Below are 27,147 nucleotides of genomic sequence, written 5' to 3' on the forward strand. Positions count from 1 at the left end.
TGAAAACAAAAGTACAATTATCACATTGAAAAAGCTGAATAAAGTGCTCAGTGAGTGTACATTGTATTGTATTATACCAGAATGCATTAATGTAACTCCACTTGTAATATGGCCACTGGAACAGCTCCCACAGCCCCGACTGAAGATCCAACTGTTCTTCATTAAGTCTCACTGATATGTTACACTGATAACATTACTGAAAGCCTAAATAAATGTGAATAAATGTGTAAATGTGATGTGAAATAGGAACTGGCTGAGTAAGACCTTTCAGGATATGACTATATCTCAGCCTTCATAGCAATGTGTATGAGTACGAGCGTGTCCGTGCATTAAACAAAGTGTGTGAAGGTGAATGAGAGCATTCCAATAAGCAGAGTGCAGCTGTTATTAGATTTGGATCCCTGCAGTCTTTATTAAACCTCAGTTCAGTTCTCTGTAATAGAGAGCGAGAGCAGAGTTGCATCTTTATGAAACAAGGAGGACACAACCAGAGACATGCTAACACATGTGCACGCGCGCACACACATACACACACACACTCACAAACACACACACTCAAGAGCAAAGAGGACCATGTACTTTTGTATAGAAATGCAACAGGGACATAGTTATTGCCTGCAATATGTGAGACGGGGACTGCATGAAGGGAGGACACTTGGAATGATGAAGATTAAGTAGCTTTTCTAAAAACTCAGAGGAAAAAATGTAAAAAAAATGATTGGGGAAGAAAATTATGGACACTGAAACAGATGAAGGTGGACAAAGAAAGGAATAGAGGTGGCAAGCAATTAAGAAGGAGGTGTGCAAAAGGGCAAGTGGACCCCAGAGTAGATACAAGACTGAATGGAGTACAGGGCCAATAAATAACAAGGAAGAGGAATGGTCACACTGCTAAGAGTCAAATATGTGCTGTGCCCTGTTCATCCTCACAGGACTTCTTTTGCTTAGAAGAGGGTGAGAGAGTGGTGCAGTCTCCAGCTCATCAGTATTCCACTGAGAGTGAAAGAGAGAGAGAGGTGGGAATGGAGAAGGAGAGAAACTGAAAGAAATAAAGACTTGACAAGTTCAAGAAAAAATATAAAGAAACATGGACAGAAGGGGGATGCTTTTTGTGAATGACAGGAGAAGGAGTGGAGCAAAGGAAGAAAGCTGAAGAAAAAGTAACAGGGTGGGAGTGTCGTAAATTATAGTGGGAGGAGGAACAGGAAGAGAGGAGTGAGGAAAACTCCAAGGCTGACTCAGAGGGATCCCTTCTCACTTCTCATCTTATCTCAACTCCTCCCTCCCTACCTTCCTCACAGGCTTGAAGGGAAGCTACATCACATTCTTATTCTTTCATGTTCATTTGCTTTTTATGCATTCTTTCACTCCTTCTGTATCAACCCTCAGGTGGAGACTAAAATAGAAGGAACAGCTTCCTTAATGTTTACCATCTTTCTTGGGTTCTATTTTCCCCTAACTCCAGGGCAAAGCCACATAAAATTCTAGTTTAGATTTTAAAGGAATGAAGGAAAAATATATTAAATAAAATACTGTTTGTCATTAAATAAAAGGAAGTCTAAAATGAAAACAGAGACACACACTGATATTGAAGAAAAAAAACATATCTGGATCACTTGACATACTGATGAGTAGGTCCAGAATATAGCAGCGATTGATTAGCTGCAGACTAGCTATTGATTACCTGTTGATTTTTAAATAGATCAACGATGGATTGTTTGCTGCTGAGTCTTCAATCACATAGCTATTCGTCTGACCGACTAGTCACTGACCAGTTTCACATGAATGATAGTGTTCAATTGTGATAAATGAACTTGCTGCACCCATGCACACAATTCATTACATGACAAAAAAAATGCTCAGTGCTGACTAAAACTGCACATGATTCAGGCTGGCTAGTGAACGTGAGGTTGAATTTAAGGCCATTAGTAATAACAATAACCTTGAAGGACCATAACAGTAGGATACTGCTGCCACGACGACAAAGAAAATTGCCAGTATCATCATCCATCGATGAAAAACGAACAAAACCATATGCCATTCGTTGCGACAGCGCTAATGCTTTGGGATGGTACCACTGTGGGTTTCCTGTGTCAGTGGGAGGTATTTGGTCTCCAGCAACACTTAGGTGGGTGGTATGCATCAATAACATCCAAATGACTGCCAAAATCCAAGGTTTCCCAGCAGAACATCAATGTTATTCGCTTCACCTGTCTGTGGGTTTAGTGCTGTGGTTGTTTAGTATACATTTATGCTATGACTAAAGTCTAATTGCTAGTTTAATGCCTTAAATATAGTTAATTCTTGCTAAATTGTTTTAAATTTCAGGGTAACTGCATGCATTAGAAAACAGAGCTCATCAAGAAGAGGTCAAGAGACAAGGCTTTTTGAAATTTGCTAAAAGCCACCCTAGCTGACACCAGCAGGTTAGGACATGACCTTTATATGCACATTTCCATCCTCGTGACTGCTAAGTAGGTTGATAATGTACAGAACAGGAAATGCCTGTTCGTAACAAACATCCGCAGTCTGCTCAACTTAAACTGTGTGCCACACTGTACATGATAGAGTGATTGTTAGTCAGAAGCATAACAATGTTTCTGTTGAATATGTATCTGCATCAGTCAATGGCTCCTGTTTATGCAGCAGTGTTCCTTCTCATGTTTATTCATACGCTGATTAACTCTGCAACTGCTGTTTCTGCTGTGTCTCTAATTAGCATTTTGTATCAGGCTGCATCTCACTAAGTTAGATGTATGTTAGGCAAGCATGGGTTTTAATTTCAGTTAGAGGGCAAGTGTGGGATGATCCTGTCAGCCAGGGTGCACCATATGGGGATATTTGGAAAACAAACAAACTAACCGGAAAATAAATAAATAAATAAATAAAAAGGATGAGAGTGGAATATGAGGACAGGTGGTGTGTTCAGCAGGGAGCAGGTAGGTGCGTGGGCAGGACTTTGCACCCTACTGCTACTCTGATTGGACAGCAATGTCCTTGCCTCAGGCTTGTGACCCTGTCCAGTATCAATAACGCAGATGCACAGCTTGGAACATTATGAATGACCAACAAGTGAAATCTGTTAATACACTGACTAGCTTCAGGTCCATTTTGTGATAACATTAATTGCTCCTGAGAGACACAGGACACAGACTCTAAGTCCCTTATCCCTCAAACACTTTTGCAATATTTTATTAAATATCTGTATGATCTCTCAGGCTCTCCTTGTAGAATCACGCAAGCAAATATTTTTAAGTTTCACTCTGTTAAATAGATCAACATTTTATTAAATAAAAGGTGTAACTTGCTGGTAGAAAGTGCCTTTAATCAGAGATCATTTCTCTAAGCACATTTAGTGAAAATGCTTTTTTGTAACAGCTCACAAATATGGAAAAAATACCACATAGAAAAAAGTGTTTCATCATAGTTTATCTTTGTATAAATGTTTACTTCACTTCTGTCTTTTCAGTTTCAATCTGAGAGTAAAATCCTTGGTAAACAGAGGTCATGTGACTCTGGTTTCTCTTGATGTTGTAGTTAATCTTTAATTATTTAAGGCAGGGGATCTCAAACTTTTAGCACGAAGAAAAAAAATCCAAGATTCCCTCGTCGTTCTGACACTGACTAATTAAATGCATACTACCATTTGCAATGATAGATGCATTTGGAATTAACTTTGAAACCACTTGTGACGTGAAGCGTCCCAGGCATAAGAGAATTTGTTGCTCTTTGGTTGCCAAACACGATCCTCAGATTAGCTTCAGGTAATCAAGATAATCACTTCTTAATACTGTAGAATAATTGTTTAAAGCCTGATCTCTTAGCTATGGTCTCCTTGTTGTTACTTTGAATCTCACTGACGTAAAGGAGCAAACGTCACCATAATGTGACAATGGACATATTTTTACAGGGTGCTATGCTTAGGGAGGGTGTGATCACATCTACGACACTATCATGTAGAAATATTTATATCAGCCAGTCTGCCCACTATCTTTGTCTTCTTTAAAATTATACTCAAATCAAATGTGCTATATCCTCCTGTCTCATGTCAAACGTGTTGATAGGTAAGCAATCAAATCTATGTTTAACTCAGTCTTAATGAAGGACAATAGTAGTAAAAAAAAGGACCAAAAACCACCAAAAATGCATAAATAAACTATTCAAAATCTCCTTAAAAAAATAAATACATATATATCTTGCATATACAAACACTTGTGTGTACAGGTATGCAAGAAGAATAAAAACAGAAAAAGAAAAAAGATGCGGAGAGATCGAGACAGAGAGAGAGAGACATTTTGCCCATATGTGCCTCGGATATTAGGACAGCTGGCTGCTGAATACTTGAAGGATGCTGTTTATCTAACTTGTGGGAGGCAATTACTTACACTATACTGCACAGAGACAAGCGCGCGCACACACACACACACACACTAATGCGAAATACATGTGTACACCATGCACACTTTATGATGAAAACGACGGAGAAATGCTCACACTTGCTAATGCACAAGAAGATGTGCATACACGCATGCACGCACGCACGCACGCACGCACACACACACACACACACACACACACACACACACACACACACACACACAGGCAGGCTCAGTCACACACACAAAACATAAGCACACAGAGGGTTCACTTAATGCCACTACCAGACTGAGAAGAAGGATAATTAATTCACCCTCAGCTCACTGTTGGAAGCTAACAATGATATTTAGTCTAAATTCAACACTTAGAAAAGAGGCTTTTATCCAACTTGATTTGCAGACAAGACAATGGAGGAATCTGACTATAAAGCTTAAAAATTTAAAAAAAAAAAATGAAATGCAAGTAAAAGAATATTGGTTTTTGGAACCAAATCAGATTTTTCAGAAACTAGCTAAAGCCACTATTTCATCATTTTTATTTTTGTCTTAAATGACCTGCCAGAGCTGTAAAGTGCACTTAGCACCTGTTGCTTGGTAACTGACAGATCCATATGCATTTTAGTGTTAATACAGGCAAACTGTGTTATTTAAAAACATAATGCACTGTTAAATGTTTCATTTGTAATACGCTGTTTCTTGGCCCTGACAAAAACACACATGCACAATAACGCATTAATAGCTACTGTTGGAAAGCAATAAGTACAACAGCAGCGTGCCTTCAGAACATGGGTTCAACTGGAAATTTTTGCAGTTCAATGGCCTTGTTAAGCATGCGTGCTTTAGATAAAGGCTAAGCTACTGTGTGTGTTCCCAAAGAACCCAACTGCAGTAACAGATGCCTTCTGAGGTAGTGTAAAAGTAGACACGGGGTAATCCATTAAACCCCAGTATATGGGTGTGTATTTTTGTATTTTTGCCCCAATAGCTGGTCCAGGTATCCTCCATTGCCCACAGCAGTGTTAATATTCTGCACACATTGGGTGCGGCCAAACCCCATTAATCATGTTTGTGAATGTCTAATCTCAACATTACTTGCACTGGTTTCATTTTCATGGCTGTCTGCAAGATTTATAATGGCGTTTGGAGAAGGTGTATGTGGTGTGTGTGCACACAGGCGCGCGTGTGTGTGTGTGCAAGAGATGTAATACACTGTTACGGAAGCATGCTCTTAAGTGTGTCACCTTGTTGAGGAGAAGAATGTCCTGAACTTTCGGTTAATGCTCCCTGTGGAGGTAGGATGGTAGGGAGACAGCACAATGACACACACACATCCATTACTTTAAATGTGTGTTCTACGTGAAATGAGTTTAAGCAAGTCTATATAATGTGTGTGTTTATACTGGTGTGTGCATGTGTGTGTGTGTGTGTGTGTGTGTGTGCATGTGTGTGAGGATGGATGCTTGGCAAAATGCTTGACCTGGTTGTGTCCTCATTTGTTACCATAGTGACTATAAGTGGCCTTTTTAAGAGATGTCCATCCAGATGATAAGATCAGAATGCATCAATGGAGGGAAAGAGCAGAAACAAACACTGGGGTGAGCGAGGGAATGAGTTTAAACAGGGATGCGAGAGGGTCTTAGGAGCCTTTAAAGTAATGTAGGGATCAATACACGCAGGCTGACTACAATACTTGATTGTCTTGTAAAGATTAATTTCCTTGAACCACCATTAAGGGCCTGAGCACAGAGATGCACAATCAAAAACACACCTTCAAATACAACATGATACCAGTACCAGTCAGAGAATGACAAAAGATGAACAGTACTCATTACCTAACACTAACAGTCTGCTTGGAGACCTGGATGTGGATGACCCCGCTAAATGCAGGACAGAGGGACTGTTTGTCTAGAAGAAGGCTGTCTAGAGACATTGACTGCAGACAACAGACTAATAGACTGACAATCACATAGTGAAGAACGGGAACTTTTCCAAGCAAAGAGAAACTGGTTATGATAAAGTACATGATAATGTGACTACAGTGTTGTTTAGCTCAGTCACTGAAACTGACTCATCTACTGATGAAGGATGAAAAAGTGGAATGACTTTAAATTTTCACATTATTACAATATTGGACATTCTTTTTTAATTAGACAACACCACAAATCAACACTGCAATATTAGATTTAAAGAAAAGCCTGAAGATTCCCACTCACTGAGGAAAACAGATACAGAATACAGTCATCCAGCAGTCAAACTATTTGTTTTTCATGAAATAATGGCACACAATTTTGTCTTGTTAATGTTTTAGCTGTTCAAGCACTTTGTCATCCTTCTTTCAAACAATAATATATCATTTTACCTTCATGTTCATCATATTCATCATCATTGTCAAGAGAGTAATCATCAGCATCCTCACAGCATGGACTGTCTGCTATAAACCACCACAGAAATCAATAAAGAGCTGATGAACGTGCAACTTTAGAACTTTAAATGGCACAAGCAAGCAAATAAGTAAATACACAAACAATAACAGCACAATCCACAAAGCTAAACATATGTACCACAACTTAAGTGTAAGAGTATATTTATGTTCCTAAGACTACCCAACCACAACATACACTACTGTATGTAACAGCCTTTGCTAACTTGTATGGTTTATCCTAACAAGCACAACACAAATTGTAAAATTTTTGTTGCGTTTTAATTTGCAAAGTGTCTGAAAAAAAATATTAAAAAAGTAATTAAGGATGACTCTTCACTTTTTGCTGCAAGCCCTCTTCAACTGCAAAATGAAGCTGTTTAAATAGTTTGCTTTTATTAGATATTTAAATTTATTTCAAAGAGTTTCCAATTAATATCTTGCAGTGAGCAAAACCCCCCAATAATAATTAACTGTGGATACATATAAGAGACATCATATGGTTCCTACTTGAACTATGGGTTTTACGTTTATCTACAGGCTATGGGATGTGTTGCAATACAGATCTATTGTATTTACCATCTGAATCCAGATAATCATTGTTCACTAAAAGTGACAGGACACAAGAAATGGATACATTGTTGATACTATTCTCAGTTTTTTTGGATTAGATGCATTATATTGTAACAGAAGATGAGAAAATTATAGACATAATGGAATGGGAATACTACATACTACATTCTACTGTGTAGAACAACACAATGAGTCCAATCAGAAAAGATCTTCAATGATTACATGATGTTTTAAACTCTTTCTTGTACAGCATACAACAACCTATGCCTCAACAGGCTGCCAGTCTTACAGGTGAGCTAATGACAGTTACATGTGTAAGCTTGTGCTCGCTCATGTAACCATGGACTCTAGCCAGAGACTTACTCACACAGAAACACACAAACACACAAATCATTTAGTAAGATTTACCCAGTCTGATCTCATCATAGGGATGCTCCTCTGGTATAGCAGGTGATTAGCAAGGATGTGTGGACATTAACAGGAGGACAGAGATTAGCTTTGGTTGGATATTGGGGGCGGGAGCTAATTATCTAAACAAAAATGAATCATCTTCATGTTAGAGGTCCAAAGAAGTAGCTTATTTAGCTTTGGGGAACAAATAATACTGATGATTTTTGCTTGGCATGCATGCAAATTCATGTAAGCACACAAAAGAAACTACTTTTGACTTGGTGGTAATCAGCATCCCTAAATGTGTTTTTGATCTGTCATGATAATCAGGAGGATTAGACAAGAAAAGATAAAGAAAAAAAGATCCTCCTATGTTCCACGATCTCTTTTACTTGTTTTACCTCTTTCTGTCCCCCACTGTTAAAGAGCCCTACTACTATTAGCAGCTCATTCATTTATGAATGCAGATTAGATGAGATCCATTATGTATCAAACCAAAGGTCATACATCCCTAAAGAAAACGGCTTCTCAAGCTGAGCCTCCCTTTGTGCCAAGAGAGCTGGTCATTCTTTTTACGATTGTAAAAACACTAAACAGATTTTTTCTTTCTATTTTTTTACTAAACAGGGTTTTTCCAGGCTCAGAATGGGCGTTGTGGGGTGGCACGATAGTAGAGTGCAGACTTACTCTGTGTTACTTTATTTGATAAAAAGCTTTTTGAATTTTCTGACCATCTGATAAATAAAAAAGTGAATTACACTTAATTACATGAAACCTTGATTAACAAGATAAGTGTTCTATACACAAAAGAAAGAAACCACAAAAAACAAAACTTTTTCATTAAACCTGAACGGCCAGGACCTTAAGCCTTTCAATAACCAGCTGACATCAGTGACACATTTCTCATTTTATATCCTGAGACTACATAAGAGCAGTAAACGCAACATAGTTATGGTTACGATGGTCACTGTTGCATAAGGGAGCCAGATGGTTAACTTGGCCGGGCCAGGGTGCTGGCAGCTATGCAACGATAAGCTCGTTTCCTGCTAGGCTAACATGAAATAACGACAAAGCAGTGGGTTTTCACATTAGTGGCAGGGTTATGGATTTGGTTGCACAGACAGAAAAGCTAGTGACAGCAGATCCATTCAGTGGATGGAAGCATACTAGGCTGCTGTTGAGTCATCACATTCACAATAACATTTGTGTCAACCTCAGTATGCATCACTGTTTCATAAAATGCTGTATCACTTGGTTTTCTACAGGAAAAACAGCACTCTGTTAGTTTTAAACAACAGCAGTATTTCCACAAAACAGACATGATACTATGAAAAGGAGGCATCAAAACACACAGGAGGAGGTCTGCTGAAAAAAAAGTTTGTCAGGGAAGACAGAAGACAGAAAACATCTTGGTGAATACTTCTGCATGTGTAAGGACAGTGAAGGCATCGTGGCACTAGGTTTAGAGTAGTGTTTGAGTGACACGCTACTGAATGTTTTTAAGAAAGGAATAAGAGGGAAAAGGTATGGTGTGTGTATGTGTGTGTGTTTGTGCATGTCGATCATGTGTGGGGACATTTGTGTGCTTTGGTTGTTTGCACAAAATCCAAATTGAAATGCCAAATTGACCCTTAATCTGTACTTCCTGTGCCTCTGTAGATCTGAAAGCAACATAAGAGGTCTCCGCATGAGTGTTGTCCTACTCTCTCTGGTCTTTCTAAGGACATGAGGGAACTGTTTCCATTAAGCTAATGTGGGTTTGATCCATGGTGATGTATGTGAAGTGGCAGGATGTAGGGATGTGGGGTCAATGCGGTGCTGGGTGTCTGTGGACAGGCGATAAGAGAAGGGAGAAAAGCAGTTGTGTGTTCAGGGGGAAGCACTCTAAGAGAGGAGGAAGAACACAATATATGTATGCAAACCAGCAACCAATAGCACACGGGACCTGTTTGAATTTGCATGCCCTCTCCTTGAAGTAATCACAAATTTGTACTGAGATTGTACACACATCTCAAGTGGATTCAAACAGGGCCAAGAGCCACTTGCTTCACTGTAGGTGTAGGGTTGACACACTGTGGTGTGCGGGAGAGGTACAGGGTGAGAAGAATATTATTGCGTTTACCTTCTACGTCATTACAGTCATAGTCTTGAGTGAAGCATAAATGGAGACAAAAGCACACACAAACACATGAAAGGAAAACCACTGCACCTCTGTGTAAAGCAGAAAACAGCACATTTAAGAGGTTAATGAAATGATAAATCAAATGTCAAACTCAAACATCAGCGAAATGACTCCCAGACAGAAAGATTACATAACTGCTATGCAACAAAAAATCGTAGTGAAGTAATGGTTTGGTCTGCTTCTGTGAAGTATGAGAGCATAGGAATGTTTGATTTTTCTTACACTGCAAGAAACCCAACTTTGATACTCATGCAAGCCACATGTAGTTATGGACTTTCCAGCAGATCCTAAACATTGGTGATGATGGAAAGTTACTGTCATGCTATGAAATACAACATGTTAACAACAGTAGTGTTATTACTACCTACTTTAGTAGGTTTAGGGAGCTAGTCAAACATGTAGTAGCCATCCTACCTTTGACCCGTTCTCCACGGTTGAGTTGGATCTCTCCCTCCCCCTGTGGCGTGTAGGGCTTGACCACAATGAAGGTACGTCCTGGGACGGCACTGTAGAGTTTCCGTTTGGGCCCGCGGGAGCCTGACAGTGCTGGAGGTGTGTGATGAGGTGGGCTTGGGTCTCTCTGCACAGAGCCAGGGCTGTAAACAAACACATATGTCACTGTGGTGATTCCAGGGAGCTGGTAACTGAAGCCTGTGGTCACCGACATGTTCGTCAGCGGGACTGAAACCTGGTGACACCCCCTGGTTGTTATGGTGGCCAGGGAGGGATTCATAAACAAGTTCCAGCACCTGCCAATGAAGGGTCAATAGTCAGTGTTCCATGGGAGAGTCATCAGTGGAGAGCACACCCCTCACAGCCACTACCTCACCTTTCCCTTCTTCTTATTCCCTCTCTTCCCTCCTTAATAGCAATAGACAGTATCCTACTTGCTCTCTTTTACCTCCTCCTTCTATCTCTCCCCTCTCCCTCGCATCCTAATCGAGGTAGAAGCAGAAACATAACGGTTAGAGGAACTGCACTGCTTCCTTTTCTGTGTGGTTCTGCCAGATCCGTCTGGAAGCCCCCTCCCCTTAGTCCAACACATCCTGAGTTGGGTGTCCAGCAGAAGTCCCCTACAGAAAGGGACAGAAATCCCCCATACGTCCCCAATTCCAGATGCTCCAGGCTGGGTTACAGATCTTGTCTCGTCCTTGAGTCCTGGTTCTCCTGCTGTGGAGGAGAGAGGCTGGGTTTGCTCCCCAACTCCCGTTCCCTCTCCCGGGAGTCCCGCCGCGTCTGCCTCTCCTCTCCCCTCCACCCCTCACACATACACGCTCTCTCACACACGCTCGCACACACTCTGGCAATGCTGCTGCTACTGCTGCTACTGCTTTGCTCCGTGGCTCCCCTCCCCTTTGACGGCTCGCTCACATTCACACACCACAAGCCCTCTATGTGCATTCTAGCTGTGCGCACAGGCAAATACACAGACAGCCCCCTCTGCTCCCGCTAACACTGCACCTTCTAGCACGGCATATGCCGCCACCAGCATGTTGCTAACACGTCGCTTACAGACATACACACTCGTCCTAGACCACGATTGATCTCCTGCCTGTCTGCCTGCGAACGTGCATGCACCATGGCTCCCTGAGGCAGGCAGTGATAGTATGTGTATGTGTGTGTGTGCTTGTGTGCAGTGGGGTGGGGGTCAAAGAGCTCCAGCCGATTTGGTTTAATTGTCGCTCCTCCCTCTTTTCCCTCGTCTCAAATCCTTTCCCTCTCTCTCCCATTCTCTCGCCTTCATTTCACCCTGTTATCCCTCTTCTCCTCAACATTTCTCTCTGCTGCATCTTCGTTCTCTCTCTTTCCTTTTCCATCTTTGCTCTCTCTCTCTCTCTCTGGCGGTGAATTCTAATACAGCAGCAGCAGAGCTCCGCCTAGTCTTCATTCATCACTTCTTTGCCACCGCTCTGTAAGTTGCATTCAGCGTCACTCTGCCTCTTGTCTGATCAGAGCTTCACCATAGGTCAAAAAACAAAATGCAATACCTCTATAGTAATCACAAATAGGAGATTAATAAAAATCCAATGCTTAAAATGGTATTTCACTAATCTGAAATGTTCTTGTTTCTGTTTCACATATAGACAGGAGACTGTATTTTTACTGTAACAAGTGGTTTTATTATGCCCTGAACTAGGACTTTGATGCTACTCTCTGCAACATTTACTTAAAAGACAAGAAATCTCTAAACCTCTTCATCACTTTCACTCTCTTTCACTCTTTTGCCATTTCTCCCTCAGCATATTGTATCAGTCACTTTATAGCCTTCATTCGATCCTTCACCAACCTCATGTGCCCTTTCCTCTTATTTCTAAATCCTTCGGTCTACTCTTTCCTTGATTTCAAGCCTTATTTGTCTCTTTCTCGCCCCCACTCTCTATTGCTTTTCTTGCTCTCCTCATCTGACCCAGCCTCTCTTTCTCTGCCTCCCTCTCTATCGAAACAACGGCTCGCTGACGGCTTTCCAATTACCGCCGGGACTGAGGCCCAGAATGGCTGCCGCATTTTAATGTCAGAGCCCGAGCACTGAACATCAGCAGCGTGCACAGTGGAGGAAGTGTGCACAATTGGAGAAGCAAGGAGATGAGGCTATGTCAGAATGACACAGATGTGGGAAAAAAAACCCTTAAAGGACCATTTCATCCATTTCAATAACTCATATATACCTCCTCCCACCCACTACACTTACTGTGAGGTTATGTACACAGCCTAACCTTTGCTGGTCCTTGCAATTAAGCTGACCGGACCTGGGTGACACATATTATCTACTGTATGTCTCAGACAGAAGGGAGATGTTGGAGCTGTTTTTGCCCTCTCCTTGCCTGTAATGAATTGCTTTAGTTGCCAAGGATGAGGTTTAAACGGCACTTAGAAAAATTCAGATAAAAATCTTAATGATCATAAACCTGAAATAAAAAAGAAAAAAAAAGAAAAAGCAAAGTGGATGAGCTAAGTCAAGCAGACAACTACAGCTGAACTGCACACATAAGACTCACTTTGTGTCACTTTTCCTCACCTAATTTATCAAACACGCCCTCTAAATTTAGTGGTCTAATTAAGCTGCAAAGTTCCCATGTTTCCCTCTGCCACGTCATTGGTGTTGCTCCCCTGCTTCGTGGCTCCGCTGCATTATTTATACCCCTCCAGCACACCACCATCCACCTGTAGGCACCGGGGGGATGTTTACTCATCACTTCCCAATTTGTTTGCGTATTATGTTTGTGGGAAGTGACGAGCTTGGAGCCCAAACTCCAAATTGTAATTATACTCTTCTGCTGTAATAAATTATTTCAAGCTTTGATTTGCCTGACTGAAGACGAGCCTAAATGGCTTTTATTACATTTTCTACTTTCTCGATGTTGTTGTCAATGTTGTATATCAACATTTCTCAGTAGAAAGCAATTTCCATTGCAAGAATTAGTTAACTGGTTGCTTCGGGTATATCTTAGATTGTTTTGTGTTCTCCCTGGTTATAATATTGTTTAACAGCTTCCTGGAAGAGGGTATCAATAAGCTTTCTAAAATTAGTCTGAGATGACACGGACAACAAAAAGTTGACTATTGTTTAAAAATGTTAAAGAGATTTCTAATTGATTTATCGTGTGCTGTTGAGTGGCAGCACTCAGCAAAGGCAGCTGGGTCCTTGCCTTTCTCTGGAGCTCTATAGAGTCCATAGCATCAAAAACATTCAATGCAATTTTTTTTCTTTTCTCTTGTTTTGCTGCAATATTGAGAGTAGCTTCAGAAAAATACAATTGTAGGACCCATTACATCTACCCTTAAGCATGCACTTGTGCACAAACTCCTAATGCAACCTACAGTATGATGGATACTCATCGTTTCCTAGGACACCAGGATTTGTCTCCGTTACGATGGCAACTATCAATTTGAGAAGAAGACAATTCAGGTAAAAAAAATTATCCTGAAGAGTCAAAAACATGAACTGAAACTGTAAATTTGTCATAAAATATTTAATTTACATGAAGTTCCATCCTGATTGAAAAAAAGTGCACTGCAGCTGTAACAATAATTCAGTTTACACACATCACACTGACCTTGACACTTAGTATGATTTTATTCCATGTGCAAATACAGTAAAAAAGATGATGTCAGATAATATAAGATCCAAAAATAAATGTTATCCCAGTGATTACACTCCAGTTTAGGGGATAAAACCCTTTGGGGAAAAAGTGTATAGGTTTTACAAAAAGTCATTTTAATTTTCAGCGTACGAGGAAAAAATTGAATAAGCTCTGCATATGGTAAGTGCAAACATTTCCATGCCAGTGATCAGATGCCTAATTAGGATTGATTTGGGTTTTTTTTTTTTTTGCAAGACAGCTAAAAACAGATTAATATTTGAACAGCTTGTTAATAACTCTAGCTCTTTCAGTTTGTCTCTGTGCGTGAAATCCCAGCATAACTCCAAAGATGCAACTGCAAATGCCATTTTTACAGATGCCATCAAAACTAAGCCGCCTCAGTGTAGCATTTTCTCACATGACTGCCTTGTCTTCTCAGGTAAATGGCTTTTTCCTCAAATAGCACAGCTCTCTAAGGTGAGATGAGCTCATTATAAACACAGTCATAATCAGCATCACACTTTGCATCCTAATGATCATCAGTCTGTCCTTTGCTTTACTGCACATGAATGGACAAGCTATATGCTCTCTCATTCTTTCCTGGGCAACATGGGAGTGTTAATGGCTATCAAGGCCAAAGCAGAATTTGGACTGTGCTCACTGGGCAGAACATATTAAGGTCTTAGACAGCAAATCTGTTTGTACACAGACAGCTTATGCTCTGCAGGGTCTTTAACATTAAACTAAATTAGAAGCAAGAGTCAACTGGTGTGATTAACACATAACTCTAAACTGTGCCTCAATCTCATATGGGGGAGGAGCTCAGCTAAACAAACCCCTTACCTTATAATGAGAGTCTTGCGTCTTTTCATAAAATAATCGCTATTCACTTCTCACTGTAATATAAAATTTACCCAAGATATGAAATAAAGTATGGGAGGTATGGTTTATAGTAACTTACATCACATGTGAACTCCTTCACATTATGCTTGGCAATGGGCCATAAGCCTGTAGATAGGTGATGTGCTCTATATTGTAGAGGACGTTTTCTATATGAACACCTTAACATGTTCCTATAAAGGTGCAAAGGGAATATGGAGAACCAAGGCCTTTCACTGAGCCATGAAAGTCCTTGATTATAGCTAAAAGAGTGTGATAAACAATTTATTCCTAACTGAAACGACAGATTTTTTATGTATCCCGTGGCCTTGCTCACGAGTCAGCCTAAAACAGCAACGAAGATTGCCAGCGCTTATCGATGTGGCACCTGCAGCAATACAGGTGTTGTACTGTGAAAAGGGACCCTATCAGAATTTCAGCTATCACCTGTAGTCATGAGCTCCGGAAACTGACAGAAAACAAGACAGCAAAGTTACGTTTCCTTCACAGGTTTTTGGACCCTCAGGGACAAGATGAAGGACTAATGTATGCAGAAAGAATTTGGCATAAAAACCTTGAGGGGACATAAAACTGGAGAAGACCCTGGGGCAGCCCTAGAATATAGTGAAGGGATTACATATTGAATGTGAACTGGAAACACCTAAGAAACCCCAAAGTAGAGCTCTAGGATGTGACTAGTGGGAACAACATCAAGGCTATCATAATTATCAAGCTGCTACCATGAATGAGTGTCAGAGGATGCTGAACAGAGGTTAAGCTACTGGTATGTTACAGATCAATGCCAACAGCTTTGGAGAAAGACCAGCTAAAAGCAAACCACATCTACATTATTGATGAATACTGACCTGACTCTGAACATTTAACAAAATGAAAGCCATACATCTAGTTTTTAAAAAGCCTATCCAATCAAAGATTGGCTATGAAGGCCTTGGACCGGAAATTAGTTCATCACGGTGCTAAAATAGAGAGACAAACGACCACTCACACTAACATTTACATTTACCACTAATTTAAAACTATTAATTAAGCTAACATGCATGCCTTTGGACTGTGGGGGGAAACTGGAGGACCTAAAAGAACAACCAACTGGGAGGTTCAAAATAAGAACTTTAATGCTGTGAGGTGACAGTGCTGCCAGTCGAAACACAAAACAACACTAAACTGACTGCACATAATGCATTATACTGCATGAAATTATCATAATGTGGAATTACCGTGTGGCTAACCCAGTCCAGAGGGCAGTACTCTTTTAAACAAAGATGGAAGAGAAACTGCTAAATGGATCTGTGTTAGATTACTCTAAAAGATCAGTCCCTCTCCCCTGTGTCCTTCTTTGATGTATGAATTTTCCACAGGTAAAGCAGAGCAAGCTCAACACTCCATTTTCTCCTTTTTGTTTCTCTACCCTTTTCCTGTCCTCTATGCATACCTCGGGCCTATGGCTGTGTTGAGGTGCCATGAATAATCACACCGCCAGTGTCTGGTGTGACTAATGCATAGAAAGGAAGGATAGAAGTTGAAAAAGAGGTGAGGAGAACAGTAACAGAACAAGTAATTCAAAGCTGAAGGGAGCAGCACACCTCTCGCTTTTATTTGTAACATAATGGTCATTATACAGTATATCAGCAGGGAAATGAGACCAATTCTTTCTCATTAACTATTGGCAATGTTGTGTGACTGAATTTTTATTTAAAATAAACTGTCCCCTAGACTCCCGTGAGTTGAGAAAAAAAAAAGGACGGAAACAACCAACAGCCCAAGCAACGATCTAACGGAGCCTGTGCTGGCTGAGCTTTAAAAAAACAAACTTGGCTCTGAAAAACTGAACAGCTTCATCTCTTATTTAATGTACCCTGGTCAGAGGGCATCTCATATACATACACTTCTAAATAAATACTGACGAAATATTTCCCTACTGTAACTGTGGGGAAAGTTGGATACAAAAGATCAAATATGGTATCTATTGCTCAGCAACATCACAAAGTGTCTATCTGGTTGCTTGAAATCTTTCTTACAAACCCAGACAAATAACAGAGCTCAGGTGCACAGTTCAACATCACAATTTCTGACAATGACACTGACGAGACAATGCTCCATTCTTGATGATTAATTATCCCTTTGTGTTGTCAGCCCATTAGGGCAAGTAGCCAATTAACCTTTTACGACAGAGCCAAATTTGCTTTGTCCTGATAAAACTGTGCCATATTATCATATTAACATCATGAATCATGTCTAATCATACTGTCTACTACATCAGTTGGAGTTGGAGTGAAAAACGTAGCCACAGCTTTGATTATTGTTAGATTTTGATCTTTAAATTAAAAAACAGAAGTCTAACCTGTTTACCCTTTCTATTGTCTCCATCTAAACCTTTAGCTGAAGGGTAGCCAAATCCTGGCAGCACTGCACAGACGTGAGGAGGAGGAAGTGATGGTGAGTTCCACAGGAACCTGCTAGAGTGGGCTGTTGACTGGCCAACTAATTTCACACTCCCCTGGCACCCATAATGCCTCTAGAGTTACCACGGGCATAAACAGAAGGTCAGAGAGTGAAACGGAGAGAGGGAGCGAGAAATATTACAGAAAAAAATATCCAAGGACAGCATCAGTCTCACTTGGGCGCAGATTCTGGCCATGGAGACCAGCTGCTCGTTTTAGGCTTTTTATACATTCTCACTTTAATCCATGGCACACTAAAAAAAAAAAAAAAGGTCTCAACTTTTTGTGTACAGAAGACTGCTATATTTCATTTTTCTTTACTTTCATCGTTCTCCCTTTTGTGTCACTTTATGTAAGCCTTGTGCACAGTGACGACAACAGCAAAAGATGTATATCTCTGTCAGTGACTGTTCATGCCAACGCAGCACCAGATATAGTAGAAAAGGATGCACTTACTTTGCTATCATTATTGGACATAACATGCTTCACAGAAAGAGTGGAAGGTACGTTAATGATACGGGGAGACTTTTTTTAATTAACTAAATTTACTTCATGTATTCCACTTCATTTGTTTCATTTTATTTGATTGTGGTACACTTAGTGCATACACTTTAGACTCTAGAGTTTTAGTGTTTAGTGATGCGTGCAAGTCTTTTATATGATTTAGCAGATTATGCTGAATGTTCTCTGGCTGCAAACTGCAGACGGATGACAAGACTATGGAGCAGTGTGTGCATGTTTGTGTGTTAATGACAGAAAATGAGGTAAAAAACGTGAGCGCCTGTGAACATGCGTGTGCGAGTCTCTTTGATGGATGGAGTAAAGTGACAAGAGAGTATTAGAGGAGAGAGGAGTACGGCTGGAGCTGTGTCCGTAATGCAATTCCCTTGTCAGACATCAAGCTGTTTCACACAAACGCACGTACATTTGCACAGAGCGTGCGGCATCGCGGAAACACATTAGGTGGGTGCTCTATGTAGGTGATCTTGTGCTGATATATGACCATAATAAAAAGCTTAACAAACCAAGTGTCTGCAAACCAGTTTAATCTTTTGGTTCAAGATGTGATCAGAGCTCTAGTTTACTGTGCAGTTTGTCTGGTGGTTCAGAGGGGAAGAAATTCGTCCCAGCATCCTGCAGCACCAGTTCATCTGCTGTATTTATCTATCAACTAGGTGACATTACTCAGAGATGTAGCTTCAGAATGTCACCACTGTCTCTCAGTATCTGTCACACAACCCAACATCTGAACAAACACACATTGGCAGCTGTCAATTGGTCCCGATGGTGATAATTATTAGTCCCTTTCCATCTGTCTGTCTCTGACCTGTGCACATGGTTGTGTCTCCACGTACGATTACATATACCACATCTGAAGTATGTTATTTGTGATTCCAGCACGATACTGCAGATGGGCTTGTTACATAAACAGGGTTTTTATTTATGCCTAACACTCATCATGTCACTGATCATACCAAAGCACCCTTACAACCCATGGGCCACCCAACAGCTACACCAAATGGAACTCATACCGATCTGTATTTCAATCTGTCACTACCACATTATTAACATACATTTTTAGATCCAATACAGAGTTTTGTAGCCAGGGTGGACTTTCACATGTCAAAGCCTAAATGAATAAACAAGATTCTGTACTGACTGATATTATGTCATGATTATCACAAGCAGCAGACTGTAGCAGATGGAATAGGATGCAGAAGGCTGCCTGGTGACTAACAAGTGATTCAGACACATCACATGGGGCTCTTTGCTCTCTGAAATTAGGTTTAAAAATCAAAGTAGCTAGCAAAATCACAAGGGCAATAAAAATGATGTACTTAAGTGAATAGCTGCCAAGACTGACAAATGTGAGACATGAATTAGAAACAGGAAATAAAAACAGATTCACTTTTTTTATGAAGCACTCTGCTAAGTTGAGTAAAAGCAGAAGTAAAAAAACGAAACTGAACGCAGGTTATTACAAACCTGAGTCTTCCACGAGGGCCATGCCCATGAGGGTAGCCGTGGCTGTGGGACCGTCTAGGAACTGGTTTGTCATCTTCATGCATGTGATGTAGTGACGGTGAACGGGAATGGGAGGATCTGGAGCTGCCAGTACTCTGGAGACTGCTGTCAGGGATCTCTCCATGACGACTCTGATATAAGACATGGGTAAAACATCAATCACCTTCCCTGAGATTATCCTTCTCTTTTACTCCTTCACCCTTTCTTATCAATGCATTCATTTTTTTTTAGGTTTACATTTCATATCTGCGCGACTTCACTTACTTCTCCAAGGCTGCTGTGCTGCTGCCCAAAAGCAGGCAGACTGCGTAGTGAAGGGACAGGGGAGTGACCCTGGCGGCCACGGGCTTCTCTGGTTGGTTGAGCATGGATGTGATCGTGGTCCCCGTTCAGGTTGTTGTCGCTTGCAGAGCGAAGTAAGGAACGGGGTGAAGGCAGGGGGCCAGGCATCACACGTCGACGGTTGGTGTAGGAGGGAGACTCCCTGAAAGGCACTAAGAAGAAAAATTACACATAATTATACACTGTTGGCATTTCAGTAAAACCTTAAGATGGATTTCCTAATCCACTGAAGTGGCTTATAAATTACCATATTTTAACTTTAAAGGATCAAATACAGAATAAGATGAAAACGTATATAGAAAGGGATCACTGGACTTTTTGGAATTTGTTTGCAAAAAAATGCAATTGTTATGAAGTTCACTGTAATTCCTATTTTAGCATGCTGAATGTAAGAAGAGACACAATGCCTTTATGACGAGAGTGAGGCATTACATCTTGTTCACACCAGAGGGCAGAATTTTCCTGTACTTTATTTCAGAGAGAGAAACTACTAAACTCAGCAGGGATCCAATAATCCTCAGGAACATTTTCCATTTCTGTTACATTTTCATCTCTTTCACTTTTTCTTCTTTGTATTTTCCACTGTATTTAAATTATAATCACTTTCCATGACCTCCTTCGCTATCTAGGTCGAGCCTGATGCCTCTCCAAGTCTACCTTCACATAATTCAATTCAGTTCTATTCACTCAATTCTGCGCTCTGTATTGTAAGGAAAAGCCCACATTAATACAGAAATCAGACGACCCTCTATGAGCAGGCACCTGGCAACAGTGGGAAGGAAAAACTCCCTTTTAACAGGTAGAAACTGAAAGCAGAACCAGGATCAGGGAGGAGCAGTCATCTGCCATGACTGGTAAGGGGTGAGGGTAAGGAGATCGGACAAAAGACACACTATAGAAGAGAGCCTGAGTTTAATAATCATTAATAACTTAAATGCAGAGTGGTGTAGTGAGTGAAAAAAGATGAGTGAAGAAGTAACACTTAGTGCATCATGGCAAGCCCCCTACACCCTAGGCCTTTCGCAATGTAACTAGAGGAGGATTCAAAGTCACCTGATCCAGCCCTAACTATAAGTTTTATCAAAAATTGAATTTTTGAGCCTAATTTTAAGAGTAGAGACGGTGCCTGTCTCCCAAATCCAAACAGGTTCCACAGAAGAGGGCCTGAAAGCTGAAGGCTGTGCCTCAGATTCTACTTTTAAATACCCTGGGAACCACAAGTTCACTTGTAACTACTGCTGTCAACTTACCAACATCTGATGCTTTGTGGACCTTAATGATTTCTGCCAGGTCAAAGTTCCCAGCTATAATAGCCACCTGGAAATGGGAACAGAGAAAAGTACAGGAAATGGAAAGGAGCAACATGAAAAAACATTTCCGTCCTATCTCCTTCAATAAATACTCAACACTTTCAACACTTTGTTGAAGGAGATGTGTAAAAATCTGTATAGAACTACACTGACCAACCTCCATTATGTACAAGCAAATTATATTTGATGTGCATAAAACAAATGTCAGTATGTCAGTATCAATTTTCTGCTTCATCAGCTATAAAGGCTGGACTCCAACATTAGGTTGCATATTTCAGTTAATTTAGCTGTGACGTACTAGTGTGTAAACCTTTTGTATACCTCACATACCTGAAAAGCCGTCTGGCTATTGTAGTTCTTTATCTCCTTATTGGCTCCCCGGAACAGGAGAACCCGTGCACAGCTCTCCTGAAGGACAACAGAGAGTTGTGTGTGTTTACCTATAGGAGTATTACATGTCACTGTCCTTCATTCTGTTGTATGCAACAGCATACACATATGCAAACAACACATGATGACTCCCAAACACAGATTCTAGATAGACACAGCAATCACTTACATATGTGATTCTTTGGAGCACTTATGGATGTTGTTTTGCAGCTTCTAATTGTCCTCTCAATTAGACACGGACAGTTTAAGAAGTATAAGTCATGTTTAACGAATTGCTTCAGATCTACTGTCTGCATTAGTAAAGATAGTTTTTTGAATGTCAGATCAGACAAAGTGCACCTAAAATTGACTCCTCATCTGTTAACCAGTGCAGCTATTAATGGGCGTATCAGCGATGGGCCAAAGAAAATTGTATGTCTCCAGAATCTGTTTTCTAACATCACATGCTACTGAAAAAGGAAGACCAAGAAAAGCACATCACGCCATGGAGGCAAGATGAATTATTTCAACTTTACTAGGAAAAACTTTGCACAATTTGGACATGGTTTTAGAAAGTCAAATATCAAGAGGAGTATAATAATTTGTGTGCTATGCAGCATGACAGTGGTTGCCAGAGGCAGCATTACAAGCAACCTCTTTGATCACTTCTAAAAGAAACAGGCTTACAAAACTGTTTGAAAATGAGTCTGACAGAGGTGACAGTGTAAAAAAAGAACAAGAATGTCTCTTGAGAAACGCCTGTGGCTAAAACATGAATTTGTGAATTCAGGAAGAAGCCCGTTCCATGAGGTGCTTTTAAAAAAATACAAGGCAGGCATGTTTGAATTCAATGAGTTTTTGACAACTAAGACACTATTTTATGACGAGAAATGTTGGTGGAAGAACATTTTAACTGCTGCAGGTTGAATCTAAACAAAAATATGATCTAAAGTTACAAAGAGAAGTTAGCCACAGACATATGCCGTGTTCCCATCACTTCAGATGGCTTACACTATTCCTATAGACATACAGTAACCTTAACCATAACTGCTACTAGTCTAGCCCTGACACTAAGGCTTCACTCCAAAATTTCTTGACCTACATTATGGCTTTTAAAACCCAAGACAGACAGGTCCTCATAGTGTGACTGTGTATACAGATTCATGTTTCCACAATATGTGAAATAATCTCCACCTATATCCACATCATTGCAGTGATACAGTACAAGGCAACATTTTTTCTAGACTTTCTTGTATTTTTTTTACTGGTTTTGTGCAATAGTTTTTCAGCTGATTTGAAGGCCTTCAAAGCTTTTATTTGGACATTGATTGCTTTTTTCAGTCCAGTCCTTGTACCTGAGCATTTTCAGAGGAATATTTGCATTTTTTTGCTTGTTTGTTTGCTTGTTAAGCAACTTAACACTAACTTGTGAAACATTCAAGTATAAATGTGTCTACATGTAACAGCCAACTTAGCAAAGACCCAATTTCAAATTGTATGTTTAGGCACTTTACTGTCAAGTCATTTGTTTCCATTTATTCAGCAAATCTACTAAAAATTCCAGACAGATAATTTGTATATTTGCATTAAGACAGTGATTTTAAAAGCACTAATAGAAACTTAACATATCTTGGCGTGGTGTGTGCCTTTAGAAAACTACAGTAGATGGAACAGTATCTGAAGGTCCTATCTTTAAAAAATGGAGAAAAAATATACAACAAAGTCTGAAACAGAACATGAGAGAAGCATCTGGTCCTCAGTTGATGGATTTTCTGTTCATTGAGCCCTCATCAGAAATGGTCTCAGTGGAAGGGTGGCTTTCAAGAGGCCATTGTTAAGGAAGGAAATAAGGGAGAAAGGGCAGAGAGTTGGCAAATTACACAAGAACCGGACTAAAAATCAGTGGCAACATGGAGGGATGAATCCAACTTTGACAGAAAACGAGCAAGGATCTCAACATTATTAAAGCAGTGTGGGGTCATCTTGACAGAGAATGGAACAAATGACAGCCAAACTCCAGAGAAGAGCTCTGAAGTACTGTTTAAAAATCCTGGAGAACCATTTCTGAAGTTTAGTAAACAAAAGTTATAAGATATAGGCCGTGCTCAAGAATAAATGTTGTCATACCAAATATTGACTTTCATGTATGTTTTAACTGTACAAACTTCACATACTGTATTTCCATATAAATGTTTCCACTTTGTAAATGCTTCAGTAAATCACTGAGTTTTTATGACTTTGTGTATTATGTCTTGGACGTTTCCATCTAAGCAAATGTTTAGTACATATTGAATTTACTAATTGCATTGTGCCTGGCTGCGCTACAGACATGTGCGCTACACATGTCTTTGGACTCAAATGTACTCAAATGAGTACATTTAGCAATATCAGCCAGAGAGTGTGGAAGCTCCAGTAAATATAGTAAACAAAAAGTTGTCGCACAAATACTTGTGGCATGACATTTTGCAGGTGGTTTGAAAAGGTATTTAACATAATATATAGCTTGTTTAAAAAGGAACAGATTAATTCGAATTCAAAAAAGTGTGGGTATAAAAAACATGGGCTTAATTTAATAATAATAATTAAAAGAAGAAGAAAAAGAGGAAGGAATCTTAACAATTACAGAACAGACTTCCTGATTAGTTCACAACAACAAGTTTCCGTTTTACTCTGTGTAGAACTAGTGTGACATATTGTGTGTAAATGAGTACACACCCCCAGGCAAAAAAGCCCAGCTGTAAATTGACAGGATTGTGTGTCCATGTGCTGGCTGGTTGAGGGTCGATATGTAATTTAACACAGAGAGCAGAATTAATAGGACTAGCCTTTCACTAAAATCAGCAAAGTGACTCTAGTGACTCTTAGTGAGTCACACGCATTCAGGAACATGCATACCCAGATTCATTTATTATGTTGTTCAGTTAATACATCCATGTGGTTTTACTCTTCAGGCTGTTTATAGCAGATGATCCACTCCTGTATGCACTGGAGCACCCTCTTCTGGTAAAACACAGATGCTAGTATTGGCGGGGGATGTGATGGATCATACCTTGAGCTGAGCTGTATATTAGGCATGACGCCAGATGAAACACAAAGAAATATGAAAAGTCTCTGTAAACACTGATGGTGAATACACTGGGTATATTTAAAAACAGAGCGAGCGTTATATGCATAATATATGATTACTCTTTATGCTAATATCTAAAACACACTTGAGTCTAAAATTGCCAAAAAAGCTATATAGATAAATGCCTAGGGCTATTAGATTAAGTAATGCTAATCACCCATACCTCAGGCAGCTGCACACACACAGATACACACACACATACACAGGTAAATAAACGCAGACATTTTTCAGTGTAAAGCCTCATAATCATCATTCTTCGAGAACGCTAAATGGGTACAGGTTTTCATTCACGCAGACCTTCGAGTGCATATGAAAAATGTACAAATATATTTCCATCATCTCTTTGGTGTGACAACAGAGAATAATGGAGAATATATATCAAGGTTAGAGAGGAATGCTACAAGTGAAAGAACAGAGGAAGATACAAAGACTATGTGAAGGTTGTTTAGAGTATAACACGCACTGCAGTCTGTCTTTCTAGCAATGACACAACAAGGCCAGACTAGTTCAAGAGTTTCAGAACTTCTCCAAGCAGTCTCTATAAGGAGATAGAAAGCAGTGATAACAAGTGTCTGTCACACAGACCAGGTGGACCTGAACTTTAGCATTATTAATTATTGCATATTAATGCAACTTTGGCATTTAACCTGCAAGGTAAACAAGCATGTTATATTGGTATTAACCTTGAGTATGTGTCTTGACTCAAACGTGTGTTCTAATTAACCTAAAGTCATTATGCACATGCACAGGCACGCACACACACACATAGTCTAATTACAATGTGGACCACATGTGTTCCTCTTCTCTGCAAGTCTTCCTAAAGGAATCCATATTCCAGTTCTCACTGCTGTTTGTTAGATGTGATTACTTTAGATTCATAGACATGCAGACAGAAGTGATTTAAGTCAAGTACTCTTCACTAACCATCAGGTCAGTCATGTGTAAAAAGTATGACAGATGGTTCCTCTAACAGACATGTTTAAACATTTGAGGATTCCTTTTGCCCTTAAAATTGAAGCAGCAGATCTGGCATCCTTCACTGAAAAGTGAGCATGCTTTTACAGTTGTTTGTGATTAACATCAAAGAGCATTTAAAATTGAAACATTTATATCAAGCTAATATGTTATTCTTCTTCTGTGCAACAACAAGATAATAATTAACGGTCTAGCAGGATATCATTGGTCTGACTGCTTTGGATAGATTGGTTTGTGTCTTGCACAGCCTCTGTTTAATTTCACTCATCAGTGTTGCCATTTTCTACAGTACTTTGTCCCTTCTAAATCGTTAAACCCATGACCTCCTAAGCATGTGAGCCCTGCCTTCATTCACTGCTTCTGCCAAGCTGAAAGCCCACTAAGTAACTTAAATAGCCAGTCAGACCCAAAGAATAGGACCTTTGGAGCAGTGCTCAAGTACATTTTATTGATGATTACTGAATCTTTTTATTCAGCAAACTCCATCTTCCATCTTCATCTTTCTGTCCATCCATCTGTATGGATCTATTGACATTAGAACAACTGGTTTCCCAGATGATTCTAGCAGTGCATTTCTTACTTTTATTGCACATAATCATTCATGCTTTTGGCCTTCTGAAACCCTGCTTCGACACACTTTTCCTGGGATTGATCAGCTCAACGTCGTATTCGTCTCCAGTGGGAGGATAACAGCTGTCCTCATCACAAGAGCTTGGACAAGATCCATTACAAAACTAAAGACTTTAAAGTTGCAGAAAAAAAAAGTTGCACAAGTAACTGTAAATTAAACTATTTACTCAGTCTGTCTGTGGCTGCATTCCCCCCATCAAAAGCAGGCACACATGAGTTTCAATCAGTTCAGAGGATTTTATACTGGCAATATTTTCCTGAAAATATAGCTAACTACTGTTGGTTAGTGGTGTAATTCTTCAAAACCACTGTTCAGTTTATACCTTGATTTTTTTTTTCCTTTTGAAGTGATAAAAAAACAAAGAAGAAAAAAAAAGTCCACTCTCATAATTAAGGTACAAAGTAGGAATGATGTTGGAATATATTTTTGATCACAGGCTGAAAATTATTATATCCCATAATCATTCCTGCATATTTAATGCAGCCATGCAAAATACCAACTTCATACAATTAAAATCTTCAAGTCACCGGCCCTTAAATTATGCAAGGTTAGGTCAAGATATTGCTTTTTTATTTAGACCTTTTAAAGAACAGTGACCAGCTACGTGACATTTTCACTGCTGAAAGAAGAAAAACGCTGTAAAAATAAGACAAACGATAGATATAAAAATTTTCCATGGGTGCATTAAATCTAGTGACAGCTGGAATAGGCTCCAAGCCCCCTACCCCACGCAACCCTGAAATGGTTAAGTAGGAGAAAAGGGATGGATGATACCTCTAATTCAGAGCAAGTCAGGTAAAGATCTAAACCTCAAACCAAGTCTTCATACTATTTTTTTTTTCATACTAAATTTTAATGATTGATGTTTTGGGAATTTCCTGGTCTAAAAAGAGAGATCGTGACAACGTAATTGTGTAAACAGGTCCGTGTTCCCACTACATGAGTAATACATTACACACACTCTTCTGAGCAGTGAACATGAAATGCCTTAAATCACACGAATGTGTT

The 27,147-nt window shown here is 39.8% G+C and overlaps 1 protein-coding gene across 10 annotated transcripts in view; it reads right to left on the reverse strand.

The window, feature by feature from the left end:
* Positions 1–27,147, reverse strand: part of shank3a (SH3 and multiple ankyrin repeat domains 3a) — a 194,432-nt gene that overhangs the window by 52,271 nt on the left and 115,014 nt on the right. For 7 of the 10 annotated variants that reach the window (XR_010094399.1, XR_010094398.1, XM_063479825.1 and 4 more), the window contains 9 exons: positions 21,368–21,445; positions 20,978–21,044; positions 19,650–19,879; positions 19,347–19,516; positions 10,355–10,536; positions 9,881–9,904; positions 7,777–7,806; positions 7,375–7,401; positions 6,736–6,807 (listed from right to left, as the gene is read on the reverse strand). Coding sequence is in view for 8 of the 10 variants with exons in the window: in XM_063479825.1 (XP_063335895.1) it covers positions 6,736–6,807; positions 7,375–7,401; positions 7,777–7,806; positions 9,881–9,904; positions 10,355–10,536; positions 19,347–19,516; positions 19,650–19,879; positions 20,978–21,044; positions 21,368–21,445 (880 nt within the window). In the remaining 2 variants the exon portion in view is untranslated. The remainder of the gene's footprint in view (positions 1–6,735; positions 6,808–7,374; positions 7,402–7,776; positions 7,807–9,880; positions 9,905–10,354; positions 10,537–19,346; positions 19,517–19,649; positions 19,880–20,977; positions 21,045–21,367; positions 21,446–27,147) is intronic. The other 3 variants (XM_063479826.1, XM_063479827.1, XM_063479829.1) reach the window with 3 other exon arrangements.

The sequence above is a fragment of the Pelmatolapia mariae genome, linkage group LG7, assembly GCF_036321145.2.
Source record: "Pelmatolapia mariae isolate MD_Pm_ZW linkage group LG7, Pm_UMD_F_2, whole genome shotgun sequence".
Classification (NCBI taxonomy): Eukaryota; Metazoa; Chordata; class Actinopteri; order Cichliformes; family Cichlidae; genus Pelmatolapia; species Pelmatolapia mariae.